Genomic DNA, 21,374 nt, shown 5'->3' on the forward strand with positions numbered 1-21,374 from the left:
TGTTCTATGTATCCGTACGCGTTTTGTTTCCTAATGATAAATTTGTATTAAACCGGAAAGAAATACTGTACAAACTTTCTGATCCAAACTATAAGTCAAATGCTATAACAATATCGAAATCATACAGTCTCAACACCATTGAGGTATAATAATTCTAGTTCTCCAAGTTGGGACAATGTGTCCCATTTGAAGTAACCAATACATTGTCAATAAACTGCTTCTATTCTGAAAATTAGTAATTTTTGTGTCGAACATGCGAAGGCGACCGAAAAAGAAAAAAAGGGAACGCGCTTGTGCCCAGTTCTGTATACAAAATATACCTACACCCTTACTTTCTTCATATAATTTGAAAGGTTGGGCCTCATAATCGCAGACCGCTAAGCATGACCCAGATGATGATGCTTTATGTCGAAAATTCATGTGTTTAAAAAAAGAAAATGAGTAAGGCGGGGCATTGGAACAAGGTTTCATCGTGCAACGTACATAATATTTTTACCCTCTATGTTTTTATATTGCCTTGGTCTATCGTATCTTGTCAATCTATGTCAGCATTTTTCAAATTTCAACAGTCTTGGCACACAAATGACGATGTTCCACGTGAACTGAACCCTTTTTGGAACCCGGCTAATAATAAGTTTAATCATTCCAAGTTATTGCAGGGTGAAGTAGACCGGGGACGGGACAAAATGACCGACCACATAACAGACCCGTAGCTAGCTTGAGGCACCAAAGGAGGTCAAGAGTTTTCTGAAATGGTCTAAACAAAATGTTACCGATATTTATAAACTATGTTAAAGAAATGCGCTCCAGAGTCCAGACGTGCAAACTTCCACCAAGAGGACGAAGCTTCCCCTTCCCGGGCCCCACCCACTTGTTACGGTTCGGTCACTCAATGATAAAGATGTACCAATACTTGTTATTGTGCTTTGAATACACTAGTATGCGATTCTTAACGGACAAAGCATGAAATCTTGTTCTATTACCCCACCCGAGGACAATATAAAATGACACTTCCTACAACAATGCATCATCAAAAACATCACGCACGCCAGCCAAAACGCTATTTTTGGTTGATGAGCAAATTGGTTTGTCAAATGCGCAGTTTACATACGTCATAAAGGCAGTGGACCATATCAAGAAGACAAACGGAATAAAGATCAGTTACTGATATTTACAAAATTAACATGCAAACCTAAACATGCCTTGCGATAACAATCCCATTATGACGAGTGATTCTGCTCGCCGTAGAATGTCAATCAAACTTTATAACTTTCTGGGCAGTACCAATATGGCATTTGTTTACCGTCGTTGCAAAACGTAAGGTATTGATAGTTTCAGCAGTTGCACGTCGAGTAGGGTTCACGTTTACAAGCATAAGGGTCTTGCTGTTACCTCCCAGGGAATCCATGAGGAGAAAGGTGAGTTTGGAATTACGAAATGGAATATGCTTGTCCTGCGATAGCAAATGGTTTTAATGTCACCACCACTTCACCACTGACTATTAACACTTAAGTACGATACTGTATTGACATCAGCAGTAGGTTTAATTTCACGAATACCTTGTTAGCTAAAGATGATATGACATTGCTAAGCTCGGACAGCGAGCCATTAATTTTTTGGGCTTCCTTCAGTCTTGTTCCGCTTGAACCAGTTTCAGCTACTCTTTCTGACCCAGCCAAATCAATCAAATTCAAAGAAGCTGCAAAGAAGTCAAAGAAGTTAAAAGCGCATCATGAACAAACTGGTTAGCAATCAGATAATATGTTTAAGCAAAAGATTTAGCCAAGAACATACCCTTTACAATTCTTAAAACATTTGTAACCGGTTTCTCATAACTGCACTATTATTAAAATGCACATGTAATTATGGAGCAAGCACTAAGTTGACCTTAAACAAAAGACGATTTGTCAGTAATTATACCAATACCAAGAATTTTTAAATAATAGTTAAAAAATTTTACCAAGAAAGACTGGCAAACATGCCCCTAATTATTACATGACGTAGATAGATGGCATACATAATAACTTCACAATATGAAATCAAAATAATTGATGGCTAAATCATTGAATCGTATATGAACGTAGGATTGTATGAGTAAGACTATAACCGCTAACCAGGGCTAAAACCGACTTGAAACCCAAAATAAGTAGTCAGAAATGTTTTTCCCAATTGATGTCAAGTAGGCTACGGTTAAAACTTACAATAAGTTGTTATACGCAAGCACTAGTCTTGAATTCCTAGGCACCGAATACGTTTCATGAATTCCTCATTCGAATCTTAGGTTTTTCGTTAAAAATCTCACACGGGATTAATGCTGCGAACTATCATGCAATAGCCCATCAACGTGGAAAAAAGTTTAATTATAAGCCTGTGAACCTGCAAATGGACCATTCGCTCTATGAAAACTCCCTTTAACGTATAAGTTAACAAATTACAAAAAACTTTTAGTAACAATATCTACCCTAACAAAACGTTCGACAACACTGTTCAATCTTTGATAGCATCAAAAACCAACGCCAGAGCCAAAGAAAACACCGAACGAACGAGAACAGAAATAAGCAATTGAATCCAACCCTTAATAAACGGGCCTATGAAAATGGTTGATCGTTTTTATGAAAAGTTTACAACTAATCTGCTTGCACTTACCGGTGTTACACTATTTCCACTGTTATCCGATCATTCAATGCAATTTTTTGCACCTTGCATTTCGCAACATCTGCTATTTTGAACAATGCCTTTGCACCTATTTTAATTATCGTTTACTGACACTGTTAATAAATTTGTTTCCTGCACTAGTTGCTTTGTTTGCAACTTCATGGTATTCAAGTCGCATTTTGTGGCAAATTTTCTACTTTCTGACAAATTTGGGTTAACCACTGAATATTATTAAACTTATCCTCCTTATTCTTATGGGCAATTGCCCGTTGATTTAACTTTAAGATTAGCTTCGATTCGCACTCGTCAATCACTTAAAACTTTAAGACGTTGTTGGATGTCAAATAACCAAAGTTCATATAACAACTCATGCAACTCATATAAACTATTCTTGGTAACTTACATTCCGTAATTTCTCCAGATTCAACGTTGTGGCCTTTTATCTTCAACATGAAGACCGAATGAGATCGAGACGATCTTTCATTGGCATTAGTCGCCGCTGTAGCTCTGTTCTTTTTGGCTTGTTTTAGCAAGTTGTAAACCTTTGTTTAAAATCGTTAGTTTATAGACCGGACAAAAGTAAGTTATGAGTTTTTCTGTCTTTTATTTATTTACCTGTCTAAACTGAGATACTGGATGTTCGGACAAATTTTTCACCCACACGCTTTGACCTTTACCAGATTTGGTGACCGTTTTTATTTCTAGCTTTTTGTTTAGATCTCCTCTAGGATCTAGCAAATCTTGCAAGATCTCTCTGTATATTTCCACATGCTGAACTACAAGATCATACTAAAGAAAACAAAAACATTGGTAAAACATCATACTCATCAAGGCCACTTACCAAAGCCATCTTGTCAACAACACTCCAGAAATTAACTTACATTCCAGTCAAACTTCCTCTTTTCTTCACCTTTCTCGAATATCAAGCGCATAGCACGTGGGATGATGCCCTCATGTTCTGAACCAGTATTATCATCAGGGCCCTCCATAGTGTACGTTTTTCCTACACAAAATATCAAATAATCATTATCATCAAACCAACATCAATCAAATCAAACTCGCTTTAAGCAGAAATTAGTTTGTGATATATAAATTATTTGCAAAGATTGGAAAATAAATCAAATAATTTTTGTATTCAAATAGCATTAAGGAGATTCTCTATGAAAATATGTTTTCACCTGCACCAGTTTGTCCATATGCAAATATGCAGACATTATAACCATCTAATGCACTTTGTACAAGCTGTGCAATGTCTTCAAAAACTGCTTCTTGACTCACTTCTGGGTTAAAAACATTGTCAAAGGAGTATTTCAGAGTTTTGTTGCTTTCCTGAAATAACAAATGAACAAATTAAAATTTATTTTTGTACCAGGAGAGTGAAAAGTTGGAAAAATTTTGTACTGATAAAACTTCAGTTGTACTTGCATTGATAACATTAATGGATTTTCCTGTAAGCTCAATATGATCAATGTTGCCTTGTTCTTGAATTTCAGAAGCCAACATTGGTCTGACACGACAAAAAACCCGAATGTTTCCCTTTAAGCAATACATTTATCAACAAAATTCCTTTTGTAGAGGTTAACATTAAAGAAAATGTTTGCACACTCTAAAATGCAAGAATATATCATTTCATTTTATCAACATACTTTTAATTCTTGAACATCATTCAAGAGACGCCTTCTGTCAATTTCAAATTCCCTGTTTTCCTGCTGGAGCCGTTGGTTATTAGCTAGAACCTCTTGCAATTTATGCTTTAAGTTTTTAAGTTCACCAGACAATTCGAAATTTTCATCCTACAGAAGCACACCAAACATAATCAAGAGAAACTGAAGTAAGAGGTGTCAAATTTTAATCAAGGTATGAACAAACTTGTTTCCTAATGATTATATAAGTTCAAATCATGGTAGATGTTAAATTACACATTTAATAAAATAAAAGTATTTTACTTTATTTTATTGCAATTCCGGGTGAAAAAACTAAATAAACAGTGCCACTAGAAGACCTGCTCTCTGCTGTCACATTTTCTGCACAAGCAGATGTGCAGCCAAAGGGCAACAAATTGGGAAATGGCACTGTCTTACACACAGCAAAGTGAATGGGACCACTTTAATCATATTTTACTTCATTGCAGTAACATGAAAAATTAGTTGATTAACTTTGACATTAGCACTGTGTCTACATCTAATCAACGAAAAACTTTAACAATAACAGCAGATACAAATATATTGTAATAATTTCATGTAAAACTTACTGTTTTAAGTTTGCAGGTTCGGTTTAAATCAGCAATGTGATCACCAGCATCCAGTTTTTCTCGACGAAGCTTTCTACACTCGAGATCGATATCATCTCGTGATCTTTGCAACACTTGAATTTGATGCTTACAATCTTCGTTTTCACTGGAAAAAAAACATATTGCAATCTTACAATGAATTTTACGGCACACAATAACAATCTTCGACCTGAATCTTTTGATAGCAAAACAATAATCACCTATTAACAACAACAGCGTTAAGTTGGATGCAGGGTATACTCGTGATCATGTTGTTGTACTATGTACACTATTTATTGGGTAGACAATGTAGACATATTGTTATTACTCAGTAGGTGAAAACATTCTATCTTTCTATAAAAGCATGGTTTCAGGATATTATTATAAGCACTGCAGCAACACAGGGCAACAAAGGTCATGAAATATTTTAACTTACAGATTCAGTCTATGCAACTTCCCTTGGAATTCACGTTCGTTTTCATCTATTAATTGTCTCAAATCGGTCAGTTCTTGTTGCCCTTTGCTCACATTAGTAGTTAGAGCTTTCTTCTCCACATAGATATTTTTGTTTTCAGTTTCTAACGCCTAAAGAAATTGTTGGACCAATTACACAAAGTATGCTGATTACATAATTTTACTATTTACTACTGTCTACTTTAATCCTTGGAAAAGAAAAATTTAACCAAGCAATAGGAATCCTGTGTTCACAATTTCAACAATTTATCCAATGATACAATTACGAAACTACCCCAAAATATTTGTCTAACATGGTAGATGCTACTTTATATATCCATGGATAATTTAATATGACCAACCACTTTGTAACCATTGTGGAAAGGTAGCAACTTTTTCAAGAACTTTTCGTTTAATAGTTTACATATTTTGACATTTTTTTGATTCTCTCACATGTTTTTTTCCCTCGAGATGCACCTCCATGATATATTTGGTTTGCGTTTTCATTTATTTTCATAAGATTACTCTAAAACCATTACTCCACCTTTTCTTCGTGTATACTTTTTGCCTGCATGATACACATTTTCGTGTGCATGCAGTGTGTTTTGTGACAACGTTTGTCAGGTTTGTTTATAGCCGCTTCAAATATTCAGACTATTCAAATGTTATGACCAAAATGTACTCGTCCCAAGGTAGTCAGAGGTAACATTAGGTGAATTTTACTGTCAATTGGAATAACATTAAAAGAATTTATAACAAAGAATTTGGTAGGGCTGGCTGCTAGTCTACTGGGTTAAGTCCTTTGTTTATGTAATACACTGTTTAACATCTATATACAGGGTTGGTCAGAAAAACCTACCACATTTCAAATTGTTACTGTACTAAAGCTGTAGCAGTCTGACAGGAGGTTGCATTGAAATTTTGCAGCAAAGGACTTACCATTTGTGTTTCAGGTTTTAGCTTTTATAAGTAAATAATGTTTTGTGCAATTTTTTAAAATTTTGTATCTGTATGTAAAATGTCCTGGACTGGCGTGCCGTGCCAACACCGTGCATTTACTGTGGAAGATTTCATTAGAAATGGGGAATCTGTGACTCGAACGCTAAGAAATTTTAAGACTCATTTCAAACTAAACCGTAACGACCCTGGACCCAATCGAAAATCTGTAATGCTCTGGGTCAAAAATTTCAGAGCTACGGGTTCAGCACTAATTCGAAAGCCACCTGGAAGGCCTCGAGGGCACCACCTACAGGATGGAATAATTAAAACATAATTACATCAAATGGTAACCTTTTGACTTTGAGATGAGACAATAAATGTTTTGATTGCTTATAAATTTTGTCTCTTTTTCCTAGTTTGAAATGTGGTAGGTTTTTCTGACCCACCCTGTACCTTATTAACATATATATATATATATATATATATATACCTTATTAACATAAATTAATATTAGTTATGGAAAAATCAAACTTTTTTTTAAATAAAATAAGTGCTAAAAAGTTGAACTAATGATGAAATAGGTGCTAAAGCATTTTTAAAACGTTAAAGCAAAAAGATAATGAGTGCCCACTGGGATCCATTCAGGTAAATTTTAAATGCTCAACACAAAATTTGGTGGCCATAGAACCAATACACATGTCGGTACTCTTTCATAGGGGAAAAGGGTTAAAACATTATTTTCAGCATTTATCAACAACCCAACAGTCTCAATATTCAATTGTTTACCATTTGACTATAATACTTACTTATTTCTACTATTTTTCGACTTAATCATCACTGAAATCTCCTTCATTTATATTCATACAGAAATTGTTGTAAAAATATCCGAAATGGAATATTGAAAATAAATTAAATTCATATTGATTCATTAAGTAAATTGGCCCTTTTATCAAATGGACACCATTGCTGGAGGTTACAACAAATACCGATATATGAGTAGAGTTGTTTTAACACACTGGTGACTACTATTTCGGTGGTGAACTATTTGGAAATTGAACAGCATGAGATCGAGGTCACAAGTTTGCAGCAGGTAAGCAGCTGCAATAATTTATAATGATTAATATAATTGCCTTTTATGTCAGTTGAAAACATAATTAATACTTGTGGTATACTGGTGATACAAATTAGTGTCAACCGAAACTACTACAGAACATTTAAATGCTTTATGTTACTTTTTGCAAAACAGCACTGGAACACTATTGCTTGTAAAAATGCCTCAAGAATAAACTAGCCATGTGCCGCAATAATATAAATACTTGCGTTTATTCTTGTTAGAATGTCATCTATGAGAGCACCTTTCTCGTTAGCTTTTGTTAGCTCCCCCTTCAAGTCTTCTACTTGCCCACGGAGGTCCCATGGCTTTCGCAGAGTCTTTTTCTCACCTTTACCAAACAAATTTGCAGTTTAAGTACATTACTCATAGTGATATTGTTAAGCAGTTATACTATTTTTTAAACCAAAAATTGGTAAAAAGTTTATCTTAGGAGTAGGTCTTAGAACTTGTTATTTAATAAAATCAAGCAGCATTTTTTGGTAAACAACAAGTCATTCCCATATATTATTACGGTAACTGAGTAAGTTGGTAATTATATAGTCAGTTAAGATTGAAAGAAGTGAAAGGCACCATTGTGCAGCAAGCTATCAGAGTGGAAGTTCTACATTTTCGCAAATCACTTATATTACAGGTAAGAATGTCCGTTTTAAAATAAAAAAATTTTGAAATAAATCCAAAACTATTCGGTTTTTATTTTTGAAAGGGATATTCTTCCAAATACAATTAAGAGATTTTGATGTATTTCGATGTTTTGTAGATGATTATTATACTAAGACAGTTTCAGTGAATGTAAAGGTAACTATGCACAAATGTTAAATTATTATAAGATCAAATTAGTAAAATTACTTTAGCGCATTTAACCATCACAGAGTCCATGGCATGGCATGGCATGGCATGTACATTTGCAATTAGAGTGAGGATTTGAAAAGATCATTGTTGAAAGGGGCAATCAAGGAAGACTTGATTTGAAAATCTCTTAATATCAATCTTTAAACTGTACAAGCATTCTAATATTTATATTGATTCATTAAGTAAATTGGCCCTTTTATCAAATCGACACCATTGCTGGAGGTTACAACAAATACGATATATGAGTAGAGTTGTTTTAAAACACTGGTGACTACTATTTAGGTGGTGAACTATTTGGAAATTGAACAGCATGAGATCGAGGTCACAAGTTTGCAGCAGGTAAGCAGCTGTAAGTAATAAGCATTATAATAAATTTCAAGCACCGTTTAGTTCAGTTTTCAGTTACGGAACAATTCGAATCAATATCACTAATTAAAAGCTCAGCCTTATCAAACAATACAAACTACTTGCAAATACAGTAGAATTCGCCTATAGTGACACCTGAAGGGACCGCAGAAAAAGTGTCACTATAAGCGAAGTGTCACTATAGACAAAGTCAAGGTAAAATGGCCGCAGATGACTACAGTAGAACTCGCATATAACGGACCAGTCGGGACCAGCGAAATTCGTCCGTTATATACAAGGTATTTTACATTGTTTTCCTCAAAGGGACTGGAGAATTAGTCCGTTGTATACGGTTATCCGTTATATACGTGTCCATTATATGCAAGTTCTACTGTACATAGCGATTGTTGAATCAGCTACTTCAGTATGGTACAATACAAAACTATACAATAGGCTACTGTCAGAGCTACTACTTTCTGCAGCTTTCACGACTTCATATCTTTCCTTCAACGAATACGCTCTTCTCTTTAGTGGCATTGTACAAACTTAGAAATTTGTGCTAGATCGACAAACTATACAATGACAGTCAACCTGGCTTATGCAGAGAGAACTGAGATCACAACTCACAAGAACAAAAGCCTGGAACTAGCCTAGCAGCCACAGTAGCCTACGCTTTTATTACATCACAATTATGAAGCCTGCTCATGAACCTTTTCTATCATCTTGCTTGCGCATGGATAAAGTATATATATTATTGCATCACAAACAAACGAGTGTCCTTATATGGAAATTTTTGAGCCCAGGGGACAGAAATGTGGTGTCACTGTAAGCAAAGTGTTCTTATACACGAAGTCACTATAGGCGAAGTCATTTCTATGCAAAACATATGGTTTGCAAACAGGACTTTGCAACAGGTGTCACTATAGGCGAAGTGTCACTATAGCCAAAGTCACTATAGGCGAATACTACTGTACTACAAATTCTTCTTTGTAACACATTGGGGGATACTACAACGAAGTTACGTTATTAAAGGCTGATGTTTCTGGAAGTACACTACAGTTGAACTCCAGTTGATTACCACTTCAGCCCGGCATGAAATATCCTGCTATTGTAAATATGTATAATTTTGTTTCGCCAAGGCACGAAACAACTGATTGAACCTCACCAAACACAACCATTAATCCATTATTACAGAAAAATTTGTAAACGTTTTAACTCGCCATTGTTAAATCATAATTAATTAATTGCAACTACGCCCCAAGCATCTATAACTGTGTTACTGCAATTGCTTGTGTGTGTGTTCGCACACAGGTAAGTGCATGGCATACACATATTACAAGTAAATTGGTAGCAGCATTTCAATATTTTTCAACACTTTCTAAATGATCTTAAAACGTGCAAAAGATATGAAACTGTTTCTGAAAGAAAAAGATTCTTGAAAATTGACTTACCAAAGTTCTACTGTATTTATGTTAAATTCTTACTTGTGTCTAATTATATTACAGCTGTTAAAGGTTGTGTTTCAATTTTTGACAAAACCAGTAAAATATGAGGTCAAATGTTAACATTGTTTATTACAAACTAAGTCAAGTAACCACAATCAAGCTATACATGGAAGGGAGAAAGACTATCCGCTAGGAGAATGTAGAAAACGAGGTAATTGATTTGGTTGACTGATTGGGAAAGTTTTTATGATTATTTTCATAACTGTTTCATGACCGGTACTCCTAAATTCTATGTTCTTAAAGCTACAGATCACAATGCGAAGGAAATACATTATTGTACAATTAAACAACAGCAATAACAACTTAAAAAAATTCATCATACAGTAATACAAAAACCCACCTCCAGAACCTCGTCCAGAAATACTGCTTTCAGACGACTTCTTTTGCAAGGATGACGTCTTCTTTCCCGAAGCATTAGTTTTTGAAGAAGTTGTTAAATTGCTATTAGCATTGGCAGACTTATTCCTTAAAGTGGCTGCATGTATAAATAAACTTGTTTTCAAAATGAATGAAACAATACACTACAACCTCAAAATACTAAACAAGAACTACACACATGTCTTTTTAAATAGCCTCTTCTATCCAAACCTTCAGTTAACTCATATGTATATTTGTAGTTCCCTAGCCCCTAATATCTTAAAATTAGTCAAATACTCATAAATTGTAACTTAAACAGCATGGTAAATTGTATCGATAAAACTGGTATACAGGACTTTTGGGGAATTGATGTTTGGAACGGATTTGGGGTTTTTCGGGGGCGCGGATTCTAAAAATCACATCAGATTTTGCCGATCTGGTCAGGATTAGCCGTTACATAAAACATGCTTAGCTTTGTTTAGTAAAGCTTTGAAATAACTCTCATGGAAATTTTCAAAAGTTAGGCAAACTTTGGAGTGAAGCTTGGAGATCAGGATAAGCCTTGGGCACCTCACGTAGTTTATTTCACGTCTCATCTCTGTGTATTTGTAAGTTGTAATTGGAAGTAAATGAGCAGAAGTTTTGTGTTTGTTCCTTTTCTTTTTTGTTATCTTTTAAAACTGATTACTTTTCATGTACAGGAGATTATTACAAGAAGTCACAGTTGTTTAAATGACATATTAGCAACTCTATCAAAGTGTGAAATGCGCAGGCTTCATATGCCTCAAATTTGACATCGTTTTTGAAATCAGCACCCTAAAATTACCCCAAAAGCACTCTTAAACCACAATCCCCATGGAGTTGATTTAAAATTGTCGAGCTGAGTAATGGGTTGTCATGTTTTGATAGTATTTACGTTCAATTATGCCAAACTTGATTAACTCAAACTCGGATAATTCAAATTAATTTAACAAGTTGATGAAGTTCAATCACTTTAAAATTTAGTTAAAAGGGTAGCTATGACCCATGCTTCATTACTGTTTTATTGAAAAATAGGCAATCACCAGCAGACATAATCAATATTAATATAGCACCTTTACACCAACAATATACACTGTAGTTGCTACCTTAAACGTTTTATGCTTGTTACTTTTTTCTCTGTGCAATGATTGTTGGTAAGCATGTTTTAATTTTGATATTCCGATATAGAGTCATGAATGAGATTATATTTGAAATAGTTTCAAATAGAAGCACAGGCCAGGTGTTTAAATTAATACAAAATTTAATTATGTAATTTACTTGCCACATGGCCCTCAGTAATATCAAAATTATTCCTATACTACCGTGCTCATTCTTTTTGGTAACATTGTGGTATCATTGTTCCTTGAGGTGTAATGGCTCGAGCCAGTAACTTGGCTCGGGTCCAATTCTAGTCACTTTTTTCAAAGACTCAACTCAATTCCCTTTCTAAGAAAGTTCAAACTTGAATTGAATCGAGTCATCGTTTAAAATGACTCAGCCGAACTAGAGTCATTACTTTTTGATTACATTTCAGCATTAAAGTATAACAAATCTCTATTATTGTTTAAAAGAATGCATTAGAGTGTAACTTAACATGATTTTATTTGTCTACAAATGCGTAAGGTGCAACCAAATGAAGTAAATTTTATAATAATCCTAAACATTTGCATTTGATAGAAACGATATTTGCATTTAGTGGTCTGTTTAGCTTGGTTTCAGATATTAATCGATTTGACTTGAGTCTTACTAAACAAGCGAATCAACTTGACTTCTTTAAGTCGTAAAAGGCAAACGATTCAATTTTGATGAATTGGTTACGACTGTACATTGTTGTTTATTGGAAAAGCAGATTAACATCACAATTTATTACTTAATACAGGATTGAGTTTCAATATCACAAAATTCGCATTTGTTTTCGACAGCAGTGAATCAGAATTTCCCAGAAAGTATTTTTTAACGAAGTGCTTATTCCTTTTATTCGTGTTTTATGTAATAAAGACAAGTTAAAAATGTAAATAAGGGTTATTTACAATATCAATTGCCGTTAATCAAAATCGTTTTTTGTCAAACAATGTTTTATAAACATAATTTGCTAATTAGCATGTAATAGCATATCATATCTCCTTCGATGTAGTGCGTGAGCTTTACTGGTAAACAATTAATTATGTTGTATGATATGAATAAAGATAAACGATTATCACAAATGTTTTTTACAGATGGCGGAACTTATATTATTTTTGTAAATTATAAGCTAGTTAAAAACTAACACATGGCATAAATTTATTAATTCTGAAAATGAACTAAGCTCAAAAAGGAATCCAGACCGAAACCGCACTCGTAGTGCCCACAAAACAGTCAAAAAACGGATTTTTTTCTATGTCTTCATGACGTTTTTGTTCCAAGAAATTAAGAGCGGCAAGTAACACAAAAAGGAAAAAGTGTGCTCGTAACCAGCTCTGCCAATGGATTTAAGAGCTTATAACGCTAGCCAGTAGCTTTATATAAAATCGGCTACCTACTGCTTTTTTTGAAAACTAGTATCTCATCATTTTGTTTCTTACCCCTTTGATTTTTGCTAGTTTCACCGCTGTCAACGATATTGCAATATTATAGCGTTTTTTGTCTTCATTCTCACCAACAGACAACAGTAATATGAACAAAACTTTCACCTGTGACTGTGGGTCGTTGCGACTTAACATTTGTTGCTTTGTTTACGACTTTTTTCATAGGTAAAGCAGGGTTTTTTAAAGCCCGTGGTGGTTGCTTTACTGCTGAGATGCCTGAAATCACAAAAAAACTGACCCTTTAAAAATTTCTCACAATGTTTAAATACTGCAAGCAAACAAAAAAAGACTAAAGCAACCACTTTAAAAGCAATAAATACAGAATTTCCAGCAATACCCCTCTTGGCAGTTGGATTTCCTACTGCCTCCTTCATGGCCTTTTTACGGGTTATTTTTAAAGCCTTGTGGATGCTTCTTCGAGCAGCTTTCTTAGATATGCTAGCTTTTACTGCTGCTACTCTTGAATCTTCTGTTTTTATTTTTTTTGAAAGTGGGCTTTCACCGGATGACTTTCTCTTTAAATTGGAAAACTTTACCTAATAGTAAAACAAGAGACGTTTTAATATTTGCTAGTAATTAGTATGGACAATTAAAAAGTTTAAATGAATATAATTAATGGATTGCTATTCAAGGTTGTGAGACAAATGAATTTTTTATTAAAATTAGAAAAATAAGTACTTTGGCAGCACAAACATGGTCCCAATAACCAACAAAAACACAAAAATATTTGCAATGCATGAAGCAAAAAAGAGCACTTGCACTAATATATAACTATACATACTATATATATAGCTAGACTGAAATGTAATCATATACAATTAATTAATATATCGATAGTAGAGTATAATTGTAATGTTTTTGTTAGGTGTGTACCGTGTATTGGTCATGGTAATATTGTTGTAATATGTAATTGATGTAATGAATGATTACAACAATTATGTCAGAAAATTAAAAATAGATTTACGTGATGTACCAGTGTTATGAAACAAATAAAGACATGGAGTGCCAAGAAGTGTTCAAGTTTTTAGTTTAAAAAATTGGTTGCCCTAGTTATAAGTTTAAGAAAGCACACATAAACTAAAAGAATACACACACCTGTACAAACAAGTAGCTCGACTCAAAAGGAAACCTTTCAAACCAGAGAAAACGTGTATAATAGAAAGCAATAGCAAAATATTGGTTCAAGAACGAATATTAAATTGATTGATGGCCAACGGATAATATCCAAAAGAAATAAAGAACACTCCTATCATCACTCGAGACTATGAGTTTGTCTCTCCATCAGTTTGGAACATGCAAAACCTGCATAAGTGGGAGCCGTACGAACAAGATCATGACATCGGGCACAGCGATTGACAGCTTTTTCCAGATCATTAAAAAACATGATCATGCCAGATTTGTATGCCTGCTTTTTTTGGCCAGGGCCTCTAATTTGTCAGGTTATTTTGGTCATAATGTTCCATTAAAAAGACTTGTGCAACGAGAAAAATACTATACCGTATTGAATGTTGCTTAATCGTAAAAGGTTAAGAAATGTTATAAACATCGACAGATACCGATGTTCTGTTGAAAAGGGTCGACCCAATGGCATCAGTATATGTCTAGTCAGAATCAAGCCACATATTGTGATGCCGTACCATATGTGAACAAGTTGAATAATTTGTTTGAAAGCATTTTTCCTGTTGTTTAAACAATTTTTATTTTTTGTGGTTAAAGTGTACACAAAAGGTGAAGGGTAGTTGCCTAAAATCACATTTAAGAATGTATATCCGTACTTGATCTAAATATAATCTAGAACAGGATTGGAACTTCTACACTCCAAACCTAAATTCTGAATACGTAAACTTTTTCTATAAAATGTAGACGATAAATTCACTTAATATCTGTATAAAGTTTATAGAAACAACTAAAATAGCAAAAACTTTTATATATGCGAAAAAGAAATAAATAAGGTTAAAATCCCAAATATTTAGTACCTAAAATACCAAACAACAAATGTATACTTAAAATACCATAACAATGTACGCCAAAACTACGAATTTTACTACTAATTAACTAACTACTAAATTTTTATCAAAGTTTTTTTAAAGATGTTATCTTTTATCATGTGTACCCAGTTTCACCATTTATAATATTGTGTAGCAATATTTAAGTGGGAGATGATAAAAATTTCGTAAAATGCTTTTGTAGAGCTACATGAGAATGTTGTATATCATAGCATTAACACTCACCCTTTGGGAAAGCTTCATAGAATTGACAGGCTCGTCAGTAAACTGCAATCAAATAAATTTATAAAAAATTGATCAAGGGTTAAAAGCAATTCGTGATTGCTCTTTTAGTGTATTGAAATGAGTTATACTACACACTCACCACTTTGTCAGAATTTGGAGAAACTGCGCCATGCATGTTTTCCTACATAAAACAAGCGATAATAGTACCATGTAACAATATTACCGCACGGTTTTATAAGTGAGATTTTTAGGCTATTGCAAAATATGCTTGAATAGTAAAAACACTTTCACTATGCATTGCATATACATATAAAAGCTACCACTTTACACACTGCATTTTTTTTCGCTGCTCCAACATGTATGGGGCTTTGAAGGAGACTGGAATCCACTGCCTGCAAAAGTATATATAAAGAAAATTTTCCAACGAAAATGTGCAATTAAATGTTAATGATTTCAGAGGGCCATACTGCCATAGATGCAGGTAATACACTCTACACAAAAAAACTTACTGAATTCAAACGCAGTTTTGGTAATCGAGAAATGGAACCAGGTGGTCGAATTTTTGATAACCCCGAGACATTGGGGTTAACTTTAACACTCGGAAGACGTGAGGCTCCTTCTCTATCACTATGGCCATTTGGCAAAAGATCATGCTGTGACATAGTACTAAGATGGCTATGTTCAATATTGTTCACATCAACAAACACCCAATACTTGAGAAATATGAGTCTCAACCAATCGACCAAAAATTTAAAAACAGCATCAAACTTTATAGCATAATACAGTAGTTTCTCCTTTCTATACGCATCACAAAAATGGGAATAAAATCAGCAATAGAATTAAGTGACAGCTAATATTAACATAAAATCATAGGCGTCATTGCCTACAGTGCAGGCAGTGCACGTACTGCCTGAAAACGGCACGCACTGGTACGGCATTATAATCTTTATCCTCAACTGTCTGAAAATTTTCAGATTCGCACTGCTGGATATTTTTGGCCATGTTGCCTACGCATAATATGGTACTACGACAGTTTATCAAACGACAATTAATCGAACCACAATTAATCGAACCTACAGTTGATCGAACGACAATTAATCGAACCGACAGTTGATCGAACGACAGAGAACAAATCTGAAGCTGTGTACAATCGCATCTTTTGTTTATTGGAACAACGGCGACCAGGAATAGCCCCAGAAACGGTAACAATAGACTTTGAAATGGCAGCATAAAATGCTCTTTCTTCCAGCTTCCCTCGGGCAGAAATTCTCGGATGCCTTTTTCATTTTGGCCAATGTAGCTTCCGGAAAATTCAGGCCCTCTCTCTGCAGCGGCGGTTCACTGAAGATGCCGAGCACGCCCTTCGCATAAAATGCTTCCAGGCACTGGCATTCGTTCCGCCTGAAGATGTTGTACTACGGTTCGTAGACTTCCTGGCCTCGTTCAGTGACGACGATGAGCAGCACTTGTCTGAATACATTAACTATTTCGAAACTACTTGGATTGGACGATTGCGTCGCAGGAATCGTCGTCAACCTCTATTTCCTATCCGGTGTTGGAATGTCTTCCACCGGGTTCAAGATGACCTTCCACGAACGAATAATAGTATTGAAGGATGACACAATGCATTCAGCAAGCGTGTCTCAATATCCCATCCGACGCTTCACAGACTCGTCAAAGAATTAGGCAGGAACAAGGTTCCAACGAAATCTTCATTGAGCAATTGAATGCTGGAATTGCTGGCCCACCTCGGAAAAAGCGCTACGACGCTGTCAACCAACGGCTGAAGATCATAGTTGAAAATTATGACTCAACGAATATTGACATAAACAGCTATCTTCGAGCAATTGCACACAACTTGTAAATAAATGAATGCGATTGAAATGTGCACTTTGTCAGTTGTCGTTCTTTTAACAGTGCATATCGTCAGTTGTTTCGATAAATTGTGGTTCTTTTAATAAATTGTGGTTCTTTTAACAGTCGATTCGATCAACTGTCGTTCGATAAACTGTCGTTCAATTAATTGTCTTTCGATTAACTGTCGCGTCACGGCATGATATACATAGTCTATATTACGGCATTTCAGCAAACGGTCAATTAATGCAACAACATAGCAATAAAACAACAGCTGGATGTCCGAGGGGTTGTTGGTTTCACGCTACCTGGTGGCATATGACAGTCTCTTAGCAAGGTAGTTAAGACATAACTGGGCAAGAGCGAGCTCGATTGATGTTCAATGCTCGAGCTGTCAAAATACAGCCTGTTTAAGCATTTTCTTGTCTTTTGCTCACAGTCGTTTAATGGCACAAAGTATGCTATGGACGTGAACGCACTTTGCAGCTGAGAAAACATACAAGTTTTGACTGCTTTGAGACATATTTTTATTTATTGGTGTTGTAAAAAGCAAAAACAGTAACCTGGCCTAATTTGCCGACAGCAGGATATATGGTGACTAACTGTTAGCGGCATAAACTTTGTATTTCCTTTCATTAATAAACACTAAAATAAAACCTGTGAAGGCATAAACACGATGACTAACTACTGCATCAAGATACCAAAAGGAAATATCAAATAAGATTTCCTTGACTTAAACGATTCACTACCTAGACAGCTAACAATTGTCTTGCGCTGCCCCTGAAATTTTAAACCAAGCAATGAAGATAATTTGCAATGGAGAAAAGTTTTGCATTCTAACAAGCAAATGCAATTGGTTTTTGAAAATGCTCAGAAATAACAAAAGCTTTAATTTAAACAAGAATGCAACAGTGCTCACTTTTTTATTCAAATGCGTAAGCAGAAACGGCACTCACTTTTCAATGAAAAATTGCCGTTTCCAATCAAGCGTACATTTTTCAACAAGCGCTGCCCAGCTCTGCTTGCACCACATGTCTGAAGACAGGCATAGAGATCTGATTCGCTCAGTTTTTTTCCCACTTTATCCAAATCTTCACAGTAGAGATCGATCAATTTGGTTTTTTCAGGGCCGATACTGATTGATTAGTAGCCAAACAAGCCAATGACTTATAGTTGAAGCCTTGAAGGCGATATTAATTTGTAGTAAAACAAGCAATATTTTCATTAAAGTTTTGAACAATACAAACTCTAATGTTTGAAATACTTTCATACATACACTTATGAAACAGCTTGTGTTTCAGAAGCATGTCGTGCCAGCAACATTTTACACCATCAACATATAACAGGAGACATAGAAGCACCGTTTATGAAGCGAACTAAAATTACCTGTTTTAGTGATCAATCTGATATCTAGGCCATTGGAGAAAAAGGCTGATACAGACGAAATCGGTTAATTGCATACCGGTTAAACGCATAAATTGCCTTATCGCACAGAATTCCATAATCCCAAACCATTCCGAAGTGAGGAAAATAAATCGGTTAATTGAACAGAAATTCTTGATTGATTTGCAGATTTTTCTTGAAGAAGCTTTGCGTTGTTCTGATTTATTCTTATCTAGATTAGGCAGGTCCATGAATACACATTATTACCGTAACAAGTTCCGATTGTTCACATTATTATCCTTGCCAGCACACAAAAGCGTCATCGGAAAACTCGCAGTGTTTCAATTCATGACGCAAAAGCGAAGACAATATGACGTAAATGAGTTAACCCTTTTTGTATTGCAATCAACTCGTCATGTACGTTGTTTAGTGAGTACACTAGAATAAGCAAGCATGATTTGTTTCTTTTTCAAACTTGTAAGGACAGCTGGAAGACACGCGTGATATTAATTTCATCGATAAAGAATTTCTTTCTTTTATTACCGAAAACACATAAACCTATCTTTCCCACTTTGCCTAACAGCACCACACCAACAAAAGGCTGAGCACGCTCATTCTTACAAAAGGTTGTTCACCGAATACCATATACAACAATGCTTTATTATCACAAACCATGCAGTACACTTCGATTATGTGTGTTATGAGTAGTAAAAGATGATTGCGTAAACAGTTAATGTGTCTAGCAGTCTGTTTTCAAGCTAATGTGTAAAACAAAGTTCTGACAACACCTGTTTACTTGTCTAGGCTACTGTTTTCAAATTTTAAATTAATTGAAAATTGAGTTCACATAAGTGCCGTCGAAGTCATTAAGGGCAAAATAACGCAACTAAAGTGTGACACTGAAGCTCACAAAAAGCAGTATTGAGTTCGGGTGTGTCAAACTCTAACAGTCTGCCGATGGGCAGCAACTTTTCATCTTAGTGATCTCACAGGCCATGGTAGAATCGAGCAAAATCGTCCGGCATAGAACTATACTAGCCGCAAAATAGTTTACTCCAGCACTCTACTGCCCAGCAGACTGCAGAGAGTATGGACGTTTTCAACAAAATATCTCGGTAGTGTCAAACAACCAAAAATGACAAGTGCGGTGCTCAATTACGCAGCAGTGTACTTTAGGCTAGCGGAAAGCTTGTATGGTGTGCCGGATTTCGCCGCTAAGTCGGCTTCTGCGCCAGTTTTCTGCCATACATATAGCCCAGTGGTTCTCAAACTGGGGTCCGCGAGACTATTTTCTGGGACCGCGAAGCACCTTCCAAAAAACGGCACTACTTGCCATCAAGCCAAAATCTCGAAACCGGTTAAATGTGATTCACGATATTAGGGTTGCGTTGTCCAAAACGGAACCAAACGTAGCCGAACTGTTTGCAAAGAAGCAGGTACACCCGTAACAATGATACCATAATAACCAACGTGTTGTTTTGTGTTTATTTGTGTTGATTTTTTAAGGGAGCGTGAGGCATTTAAAAAATTGCTAGGAGACCGTTGCGTACTTTATTTTAAAAAAGTTTGAGAACCACTGATATAGCCAAGGCTATAATATACGCGAAAATCAAACGGCGTAGAAATTGCATTAATTTTTCTGCCGTAGTCCGTAACTGAAATCTTCGGCGAAAAAGAACCGGATAGATTCCAGTCTGGATCTCAGGTTAAAAGCATAGGCTATAGGCCTAGGCTAATGTATTGTTTTTAGGTACCAGATACGGTAGTCGGTCTGCCAATTAAGAAGTATCCATCAGTGAAAGCTTTCATTCATTTAGTCCTTGTGCTTCTGGGATCGAGACGGCCAAGTATTAGCCTAATTACCAACCCAACTGCTTGGCTGGGCTATTTGTCTCTATCCCAAAGGATGAAAAGACTATAGGCTAGCCTAGGCCGAAGTTAATAGAAAACACCTAGCCTATTCTTAATTAGGAAAAATGAATTCCCCGCACTTCACAGCGATTGGCTAGATAACTATGACGTCATAGATAAATTTTCAATCTCAAGCAAACATCAACACAAATGTGGTGGCAAGCGCCACAGTTTTGGACATTTTCCTTTAAGCTCTCGTTTTCCTCCTTAACTTACATTCTTTCGTGGAATGCTTTGCTTTAAATATCGTTGTGTTTTCAACTTTGTTCAGTACCTTACTTTACGTTACGTTTATCAGTTTACAAATAAAATTTTATCAAATTTTATTTGTTGCTCAACCTGCTTCTGTGAAGAAAAGAAACTTAGGTGTTCTTCTCGGTAACTCTGCTAGGAATCAGATGAAGCCTCATCGTGTACTGTCATCCTGTTTGGCCACATTGGTAACTCCGTCAAAGCTCGAACTTATGAGCGTGCGGAATTAACGGAGCGTCCATTTATAGCGCAACGAATGACATTACGCTATATATAAGCATACCATATTTTTGTGCTTAAAAAACGGGACGCTTCAGAGCAACGAACCTTATCAGATAAATGTGGTTCATATTTTACTAGGATTATGAAACTATTTTGGATTCCTATCGTGAGGGATGATTAAAGTAGTAAGACACCAAGAAAAACTAAAATAATGCATTTTACTAGGAAACAAAACAATGTTCAAGCATTTGTAAATTTACCATAATCGTTCAATCATACTTTTCTGTAGAGTGTAGATAATACTTTCTTCAAGAAGTCTTTATTCGACTATATTTTCTCATAAAAATCACAGCAGGAAAAGTCAGTGTTAATTTTGCAGGTGATAGGCCTAAGGGCTTTTAAATTCGAATGTTTTTTGCAAAAGGAAATGCAAACAAGTACCGGTAAGAA

General features: G+C 35.3%; 1 protein-coding gene across 1 annotated transcript; it reads right to left on the reverse strand.

Annotated features, from left to right (window-relative positions):
* Nucleotides 1-37: 37 nt before the first annotated feature.
* On the reverse strand, nt 38-20,427 carry LOC143462061 (carboxy-terminal kinesin 2-like). The gene is made up of 18 exons (XM_076960081.1): nt 15,812-20,427; nt 15,635-15,694; nt 15,442-15,483; nt 15,303-15,344; nt 13,409-13,607; nt 13,177-13,287; nt 10,470-10,604; nt 7,637-7,758; nt 5,361-5,509; nt 4,907-5,051; nt 4,302-4,448; nt 4,081-4,191; nt 3,834-3,984; nt 3,537-3,658; nt 3,271-3,444; nt 3,059-3,197; nt 1,560-1,699; nt 38-1,453 (listed from the first exon to the last, which is right to left on the reverse strand). Exons 1-18 carry the CDS (start codon nt 15,962-15,964, stop codon nt 1,253-1,255), a joined length of 2,343 nt encoding a protein of 780 aa, XP_076816196.1. The 5' UTR covers nt 15,965-20,427; the 3' UTR covers nt 38-1,252.
* Nucleotides 20,428-21,374: the final 947 nt, after the last annotated feature.

This window comes from Clavelina lepadiformis, chromosome 6, assembly GCF_947623445.1.
Source record: "Clavelina lepadiformis chromosome 6, kaClaLepa1.1, whole genome shotgun sequence".
Taxonomy (NCBI): domain Eukaryota; kingdom Metazoa; phylum Chordata; class Ascidiacea; order Aplousobranchia; family Clavelinidae; genus Clavelina; species Clavelina lepadiformis.